At 41.5% G+C, this 10,105-nt stretch overlaps 1 protein-coding gene across 1 annotated transcript; it reads left to right on the forward strand.

Annotated features, from left to right (window-relative positions):
- The first annotated feature begins 265 nt into the window (after positions 1-265).
- Positions 266-9,744, forward strand: mymk (myomaker, myoblast fusion factor). The gene is made up of 6 exons (XM_061981145.1): positions 266-400; positions 460-574; positions 8,182-8,330; positions 8,409-8,525; positions 8,616-8,756; positions 8,844-9,744. The coding sequence occupies exons 1-6, from the start codon at positions 266-268 to the stop codon at positions 9,024-9,026; spliced, it is 840 nt and encodes a 279-aa protein (XP_061837129.1). The 3' UTR covers positions 9,027-9,744.
- Positions 9,745-10,105: the final 361 nt, after the last annotated feature.

Genomic DNA, 10,105 nt, shown 5'->3' on the forward strand with positions numbered 1-10,105 from the left:
GGAACTGTCGCGCTCGCTCCTGAGCGCCCCCTGAAGGAGGGCCGCCGGCACCGACTCAGGGACTCGGGGGTGTGTCCGGCTGCCCGGCTGTCTTCTGGCATGGACAGCTGTCCTGTGGCGACTCAGCACATGCGCACGCTCGGGTTGGGCATTTAAACTTTAAAGGTCCGCAGCTGTCCGCCCGGAGCTCACTTTCCCCAGAGTCTGACGAAACGGGGACCAGAGGAAGCCGCTTCAGTTTTCTCCCACCCCGCTCGCCGCCAACATGGGGGCTTTCATCGCCAAGATGCTGCTGCCCACCGTCAGCAGCGTGGTCTTCCTGCCCGCCGCCAGCGTGGCCGCCAAGCGAGGCTTCCACATGGAGGCCATGGTCTACTTCTTCACCATGTTCTTCACCGCCGTGAGTAGCCCCCGGTCTTCAAGACCACCGCCAAGTGTGTTCATTGTGTGCGTGTCCAGATCTACCACGCCTGCGACGGACCCGGCCTCTCCATCCTGTGCTTCATGAAGTACGACATCTTGGAGTACTTCAGTGTCTACGCCACGGCTCTCTCCATGTGGGTCACTCTGATTGGTGAGTCCACGTTCCTGGTTTTGCGCAAATGTTGAAACATTTTCAAAAAATGTACGCAAATACGCTTGTTAGTTTTTCACACGCTTAGATCAGGGGTCCATAACCTTTTTGACCTTGGGGCCCCCACTTTTCCACTACTAAGGAGGGGCCCGGGGCCCACTCAAATATGAGCACTGAATAATAGGGCTGTGAATCTTTGGGCACCACATGATTCCATTCAAGTGTTTTCACAGTGCATTACTTTAAATTGTTATTTTTACGGTAAAATTCTAGCAACTGAGCTGTAAAATCTACGGCCATTGTTTTACAGTGCATTACTGTAAATAACAAAAGTACCAAAAAAAAAGAAAAACAATTAATACTAAAACATTCTTCATGGTGCCGAGTGTCTGAATCTGTGAGATTTAGGTGTAAATGTACAAAATGAGCCACAAAGCTAGTCTAAAACATTAGCATGTGCACATTAAAATGCTAACACTTAGCATGTGTGCTAACAATGGCATTCTCACAGTTAGCATGTCTAACATTTCAAGTAACACAGCTGTAAGGTGTATGGTTGCGGAAATAGAGAAAACAGTGTAGAATTAGATGAAAAAGTTAGCATGTTTAAGTTATCTTGCTAGCTCGCTAGCAAGCTATCGTTTACATGCTAACAGTTAGCAAGTGTCACGTACCAAGTTATATGACTCTGGGGTAAACGTTTGCAAAACTAGCTCGAAAAGTTAGCATGCTAGTTTTAACATGCTAGCAAGCCAACGTTAGCATGCTATCAGTTAGCATGTGTCACATACCAAGTTAAATGACTGTAAGGTGTATGGCTGTCTAATTAAAGAAAAAAACTAAATACATAAATGATAATATTGAAAAACTAGAAAATTCCCGCGGAAATTTTGATGATAATTAAAGTTTGTCTAAGTCTAAGTCTAACACTTAGCATGTGTGCTAACAATGGCATTCTAACAGCTAGCATGTCTTACATTTCAAGTAACACGACTGTAAGGTGTATGGCTGCGAAAATAGAGAAAAAAGTGTAAAATGAGATGAAAGAGTTACCATGCTTAAGTTAGCTTGCTAACATGCTATCGTTTGCATGCTAACAGTTAACAAGTGTCACATACCAAGTTATGTGATTCTGGGGTAAACGTTTGCAAAACTAGCTCAAAAAGTTAGCATGCTAGTTTTAACATGCTAGCAAGCCAACGTTTACATGCTATCAGTTAGCAGGTGTAACATACCAAGTTAAATGACTGTAAGGTGTATGGCTGTCTAATTAAAGAAAAAAACTAAATACATAAATGATAATATTGAAAAACTCTGCTATCTATGCTCTGGACCTCTGGTCCCGCGGGGGTCGCCGGAAGCCGCCGTACTTTTAAGATGGCGCCAAGTGTCTGAATCTGTGAGTTTTAGGTGTAACTTTACAAAATTAGCCACAGAGCTAGCCTAAAACGTTAGCATGCGCACATTAAAATGCTAACAATCTAAAAGATTTGAACAATTTCCCTTGTGGATCATTAAAGTTTGTCTAAGTCTAAGTCTGCTAAATTAGCTAAAAAGGCTAGCATGCTAATGTTAGCATGCTTACAGCTAGCATTAATGAAATACATAACAATGACGCTGAGGTGTATACCTGCTAAATTGGTTTAAAAAGCTAGCATGCTAATGTTAGAATGGTTACAGCTAGCATCAGTGAAATACCTAAATATATGACACTGAGGTGTATACTTGCTTAATTAGCTAAAAAGATACATATAGTGTTAGCATGCTAAAATGCTAACTGTAACATGCGTCAAGTACCAAAATATATTACTGTGAGGTGCATACCTACAAAATTAGTTTAGAAAAAGCTAGCATACTATTGTTGCCATGCTAATGTTAGCATGCTTCCAGTTAGCATTATTGAAATACCAAAATATATGAGACTGAGTTGTATACTTGCTCAATTAGCTAGCAAGCTAATGTTAGCATGCTTACAGCTAGCTTTAATGAAATACAAAATATATGACACTGAGGTGTAAACCTGCTGCATTGGTTACTAAAGCTAGCATGCTAAGGTTAGCATGTTTACAGCTAGCATTATTGAAAAGCCAAAAAAATGACACTGAGGTGTATGCTTGCTAAATTAGCTAAAAAGCTAGCATGCTAAAATGCTAACTGTAACATGTGTCAAGTACCGAAATATGACACTGAGGTGTATACTTGCTCAATAAGCTAAAAAGGTAGTATGCTGATATTAGCATGCTAAAATGCTAACTGTAACATGTGTCAAGTACCAAAATATATGACACTAACGTGTATACTTGCTCAATTGGCTGAAAAAAAAAGCTAGCAAGCTAATGTTAGCATGCTTACAGCTAGCCTTAATGAAATACAAAATATGACACTGGGGTGTATACCTGCTAAATTGGTTACTAAAGCTAGCATGCTAAGGTTAGCATGTTTACAGCTAGCATTATTGAAATACCAAAAAATGACACTGAGGTGTATGCTTGCTAAATTAGCTAAAAAGCTAGCATGCTAAAATGCTAACTGTAACATGTGTCAAGTACCAAAATATATGACACTGAGGTGTATACTTTCTCAATTAGCTAAAAAGCTAGAATGCTGATGTTAGCATGCTAAAATGCTAACTGTAACATGTGTCAATCACCAAAATGTATGACACTGAGGTATGTACTTGCTCAATTAGCTAAAAAACTAGCATGCTAAAATGCTAACTGTAACATGTGTCAAGTACCAAAATGTATGACACTGAGATGTATACTTTCTCAATTAGCTAAAAAGCTAGCATGCTGATGTTAGCATGCTAAAATGCTAACTGTAACATGTGTCAAGTACCAAAATATATGAGACTGAGGTGTATACTTGCTCAATTAGCTGAAAAAAAAGTTAGCAAGATAATGTTAGCATGCTTACAGCTATCCTTAGTGAAATACAAAATATATGACACTGAGGTTTATACCTGCTAAATTGGTTACTAAAGCTAGCATGCTAAGGTTAGCATGTTTACAGCTAGCATTATTGAAATACCAAAAAAATGACACTGAGGTGTATGCTAGCTAAACTAGCTAAAAAGCTAGCATGCTAAAATGCTAACTGTAACATGTGTCAAGTACCAAAATATATGACACTGAGGTATATACTTTCTCAATTAGCTAAAAAGCTAGTATGCTGATATTAGCATGCTAAAATGCTAACTGTAACATGTGTCAAGCCCCAAAATATATGACACTGAGGTGTATACTCTCTCAATTAGCTAAAAAGCTAGAATGCTGATGTTAGCATGCCAAAATGCTAACTGTAACATGTGTCAAGTACCAAAATGTATGACACTGAGATGTATACTTTCTCAATTAGCTAAAAAGCTATCATGCTGATGTTAGCATGCTAAAATGCTAACTGTAACATGTGTCAAGTACCAAAATATATGAGACTGAGGTGTATACTTGCTCAATTAGCTGAAAAAAAAGCTAGCAAGCTAATGTTAGCATGCTTACAGCTAGCCTTAATGAAATACAAAATATATGACACTGAGGTGTATACCTGCTAAATTGGTTACTAAAGCTAGCATGCTAAGGTTAGCATGTTTACAGCTAGCATTATTGAAATACCACAAAAATGACACTGAGGTGTATGCTTGCTAAATTAGCTAAAAAGCTAGCATGCTAAAATGCTAACTGTAACATGTGTCAAGTACCGAAATATGACACTGAGGAGTATACTTGCTCATTAAGCTAAAAAGATAGTATGCTGATATCAGCATGCTAAAATGCTAACTGTATCATGTGTCAAGTACCAAAATGTATGACACTGAGGCATGTACTTGCTCAATTAGCTAAAAGACTAGCATGCTAAAATGCTAACTGTAACATGTGTCAAGTACCAAAATGTATGACACTGAGATGTATACTTTCTCAATTAGCTAAAAAGCTAGCATGCTGATGCTAGCATGCTAAAATGCTAACTGTAACATGTGTCAAGTACCAAAATATATGAGACTGAGGTGTATACTTGCTCAATTAGCTGAAAAAAAAGCTAGCAAGCTAATGTTAGCAGGCTTACAGCTAGCCTTAATGAAATACAAAATATGAAACTGGAGTGTATACCTGCTAAATTGGTTACTAAAGCTAGCATGCTAAGGTTAGCATGTTTACAGCTAACATTATTGAAATACCAAAAAAATGACACTGAGGTGTATGCTTGCTGAATTAGCTAAAAAGCTAGCATGCTAAAATGCTAACTGTAACATGTGTCAAGTACCAAAATATGACACTGAGGCGTATACTTGCTCAATTAGCTAAAAAGCCAGTATGCTGATATTAGCATGCTAAAATGCTAACTGTAACATGTGTCAAGTACCAAATATATGACACTGAGGTATGTACTTGCTCAATTAGCTAAAAAGCTAGCATGCTAAAATGCTAACTGTAACATGTGTCAAGTACCAAAATGTATGACACTGAGATGTATACTTTCTCAATTAGCTAAAAAGCTAGCATGCTGATGTTAGCATGCTAAAATGCTAACTGTAACATGTGTCAAGTACCAAAATATATGAGACTGAGGTGTATACTTGCTCAATTAGCTGAAAAAAAAGCTAGCAAACTAATGTTAGCATGCTTACAGCTAGCCTTAATGATTTACAAAATATGACACTGAGGTGTGGGCTTCACGGTGGCAGAGGGGTTAGTGCATCTGCCTCACAATACGAAGGTCCTGAGTAGTCTTGGGTTCAATCCCGGGCTGGGGATCTTTCTGTGTGGAGTTTGCATGTTCCCCCCGTGACTGCGTGGGTTCCCTCCGGGTACTCCGGCTTCCTCCCACTTCCAAAGACATGCACCTGGGGATAAGTTGATTGGCAACACTAAATTGGCCCTAATGTGTGGATGTGAGTGTGAATGTTGTCTGTCTATCTGTGTTGGCCCTGCGATGAGGTGGCGACTTGTCCAGGGTGTACCCCGCCTTACGCCCGATTGTAGCTGAGATAGGCTCCAGCGCCCCCGCGACCCCAAAGGGAATAAGTGGTAGAAAATGGATGGGATGGATGGATGGACACTGAGGTGTATACTTGCTCAATTAGCTAAAAAGCTAGTATGCTGATATTAGCATGCTAAAATGCTAACTGTAACATGTGTCAAGTACCAAAATGTATGACACTGAGATGTATACTTTCTCAATTAGCTAAAAAGCTAGCATGCTGATGTTAGCATGCTAAAATGCTAACTGTAACATGTGTCAAGTACCAAAATATATGACACTGAGGTGTATACTTGCTCAATTAGCTGAAAAAAAAGCTAGCAAGCTAATGTTAGCATGCTTACAGCTAGCCTTAATGAAATACAAAATATGACACTGAGGTGTATACCTGCTTAATTGGTTACTAAAGTTAGCATGCTAAGGTTAGCATGTTTACAGCTAGCATTATTGAAATACCAAAAAAATGACACTGAGGTGTATGCTTGCTAAATTAGCTAAAAAGCTAGCATGCTAAAATGCTAACTGTAACATGTGTCAAGTACCAAAATATGACACTGAGGCGTATACTTGCTCAATTAGCTAAAAAGCTAGTATGCTGATTTTAGCATGCTAAAATGCTAACTGTAACATGTGTCAAGTACCAAAATGTATGACACTGAGGTATGTACTTGCTCAATTAGCTAAAAAGCTAGCATGCTAAAATGCTATCTGTAACATGTGTCAAGTACCAAAATATAACACTGAGGTGTATACTTTCTCAATTAGCTAAAAAGCTAGCATGCTGATGTTAGCATGCTAAAATGCTAACTGTAACATGTGTCAAGTACCAAAATATATGAGACTGAGGTGTATACTTGCTCAATTAGGTGGAAAAAAAAAGCTAGCAAGCTAATGTTAGCATGCTTACAGCTAGCTTTAATGAAATACAAAATATGACACTGGGGTGTATACCTGCTAAATTGGTTACTAAAGCTAGCATGCTAAGGTTAGCATGTTTACAGCTAGCATTATTGAAATACCAAAAAATGACACTGAGGTGTATGCTAGCTAAATTAACTAAAAAGCTAGCATGCTAAAATGCTAACTGTAACATGTGTCAAGTACCGAAATATGACACTGAGGTGTATACTTGCTCAATTAGCTAAAAAGATAGTATGCTGATATTAGCATGCTAAAATGCTAACTGTAACATGTGTCAAGTACCAAAATGTATGACACTGAGGTATGTAATTGCTCAATTAGCTAAAAAACTAGCATGCTAAAATGCTAACTGTAACATGTGTCAAGTACCAAAATGTATGACACTGAGATGTATACTTTCTCAATTAGCTAAAAAGCTAGCATGCTGATGTTAGCATGCTAAAATGCTAACTGTAACATGTGTCAAGTACCAAAATATATGAGACTGAGGTGTATACTTGCTCAATTAGCTGAAAACAAAGCTAGCAAGCTAATGTTAGCATGCTTACAGCTAGCCTTAATGAAATACAAAATATGACACTGGGGTGTATACCTGCTAAATTGGTTACTAAAGCTAGCATGCTAAGGTTAGCATGTTTACAGCTAGCATTATTGAAATACCAAAAAAATGACACTGAGGTGTATGCTTGCTAAATTAGCTAAAAAGCTAGCATGCTAAAATGCTAAATGTAACATGTGTCAAGTACCAAAATATATGACACTGAGGTGTATACTTTCTCAATTAGCTAAAAAGCTAGTATGCTGATATTAGCATGCTAAAATGCTAACTGTAACATGTGTCAAGCACCAAAATATATGACACTGAGGTGTATACTCTCTCAATTAGCTAAAAAGCTAGAATGCTGATGTTAGCATGCCAAAATGCTAACTGTAACATGTGTGAAGTACCAAAATATATGAGACTGAGGTGTATACTTGCTCAATTAGCTGAAAAAAAAGAAGCTAGCAAGCTAATGTTAGCATGCTTACAGCTAGCTTTAATGAAATACAAAATATGACACTGGGGTGTATACCTGCTAAATTGGTTACTAAAGCTAGCATGCTAAGGTTAGCATGTTTACAGCTAGTATTATTGAAATACCAAAAAAATGACACTGAGGTGTATGCTTGCTGAATTAGCTAAAAAGCTAGCATGCTAAAATGCTAACTGTAACATATGTCAAGTACCAAGATATGACACTGAGGTGTATACTTTCTCAATTAGCTAAAAAGCTAGTATGCTGATATTAGCATGCTAAAATGCTAACTGTAACATGTGTCAAGCACCAAAATGTATGACACTGAGGTATGTACTTGCTCAATTAGCTAAAAAACTAGCATGCTAAAATGCTAACTGTAACATGTGTCAAGTACCAAAATATATGACACTGAGGTATGTACTTGCTCAATTAGCTAAAAAGCTAGCATGCTAAAATGCTATCTGTAACATGTGTCAAGTACCAAAATATGACACTGAGGTGTATACTTTCTCAATTAGCTAAAAAGCTAGCATGCTGATGTTAGCATGCTAAACTGTTAACTCTAACACGCGTCCAGTACCAAAATATATTACTTTGAGGTGTATACCAACCAAATTAGCTTTAAAAAAAGATAGCATATTAACGTTAGCATGGTATCATTCGTCATTGGTTCTGTCGTGTGTGTTGCAGCTCTGGCCGACTTCGACGAACCGCAGCGTTCCACCATGACCATGTTCGGAGTTCTCACCACCGCCGTCAGGATCTACCAAGACCGTTGGGGCTACGGGATCTACTCAGGCCCGATCGGATCTGCCGTCTTCATCATAACCGTCAAATGGGTGTGTGCGGCGAAAAACAAGATGGCTGCACTTCCTGTTCCTGCTCCTGATTGACATTTGCTCGTCTTCCTCGCGCAGCTGCAGAAGATGAAGGAGTTGAAGGCGGTCTATCCCGACAAGCGGGTCTACACGCAGCAGGTCGGTCCCGGCTGCTGTTTCGGCGCCCTGGCCCTCATGCTACGGTTCTACTTTGAGGTGACACCAATCGACGGGCCGGCGGCTATCTTGAAAGCCCACGCGTGACGTGTGTGTGTGTGTGTGTGTGTGTGTGTGTTTGTGACGCAGGAGTGGGACTACGCCTACGTGCACAGCTTCTACCACCTGTCCCTGGCCGTGTCGTTTGTCCTGCTGCTGCCCAAGAAGAACCGCTACGCCGGGACGGGACAGAACGCCGCCAAGCTCAGCTGCTGGACCCTCTGCTGCTGCGTACGTGACTCCGCCGCACCAGGGCGACAAGGCGTGGCGATGGTAGCCAGCTCATGTGCGTATATGTGTCTCCCCTCCCCTGAACAGAGCGTGTCCCCCGGCTCGTCCAAAGACAAGACCAACAAGGCGGCGAAGAAGTCGAAACGTTCCTTCCTGGGCAAGGCGAAAGACCGCGACTCCCCCGTTCTGCCCCTGTTCTCCCCCGCGCCCGGCACACCCGTCAAAGGCACCAGCATCAGCAAGCTGAAGGAGATGAACGGCTGGAAGTGACAGGAACAGGAAGTGACACGGGAGCGGCTGCTAACTTCATTTGGTTTTTCAGCTGCTAGAACATTTAAGGTCAGCCCGACCGGCAGGTGAAGAAGACTACGGGCAGAACCCGTCAATGGCGGCCGGGAACAGCTGGGCGCCAAAATGTATAAATTGTCTGAAATGTTCCTCCGTCTGTCTGTCGGCGCTCGCACCTCCGGACTTCCTCCTGAGGGGAGGAACCGGTCTCTGCCAAGACTGCAGACACCAGACTGAAAGCGCCTGATGAGTTCTGGAGGGCGACCCACTCGTCTGCCTGGATCTCCACCGCCAGGATGTTTGTTTTTTTTGTACCAGCGCGTCATTCGTCAAGTCAAACGTCAAAGATTTTTATTTACGGAGCGCTTGGAATATTTTACAGAACCAGAACCCCCGAGGGGGGTTCGGCCTCGCTAATCCAAACCTGCCGCGTGCACGTCACCTGCCCCGAACACGACACTAAGGCTACAAACGTGCGCTGCGTGCTCGCCTCAGACAAAACAGTCGACGGCCAAAACGTGAACGAGGAATGTTTTGAGCCGGGGCCAAGCCGCCGGCTCTCGTGCACGGAGACCGGTGTTATTGTCTGGGCCGGGCCGGGCCTCGCCGGCTGGCTGGCTGGACCGCCGCTTCTGACAGGACCGTAACTCGAGCCTTTTATTGCGCAAGTGTCAAACACTGCTCGACTCCTAGACGAACATCCTGGAGAGCCTGAGGCCACACACACACACACACACACACACACACACACACACATACACACACACACACACACACACACACACACACACACACACACACACACACACACACGTCAGGAATTTCCCCGTGGGGACCAATACACACCTACGTCTGACCACTTGTCATACACACAAAATCAAGAAAACTGACCTCAAGGGGACCATTTTTTAAAAATGAAAAAAAATTCATAGTACCTAATACAGTAGTTCTTAACCTGGGTTCGATCAAACCCTAGGGCAGGGGTCGGCAACCTTTACCACTAAAAGAGCCATTTTGACCCGTTTCCACAAATTAAAGAAAACAATGGGAGCCACAAAACT

Source organism: Nerophis lumbriciformis, linkage group LG20, assembly GCF_033978685.3.
Source record: "Nerophis lumbriciformis linkage group LG20, RoL_Nlum_v2.1, whole genome shotgun sequence".
NCBI classification, from domain to species: domain Eukaryota; kingdom Metazoa; phylum Chordata; class Actinopteri; order Syngnathiformes; family Syngnathidae; genus Nerophis; species Nerophis lumbriciformis.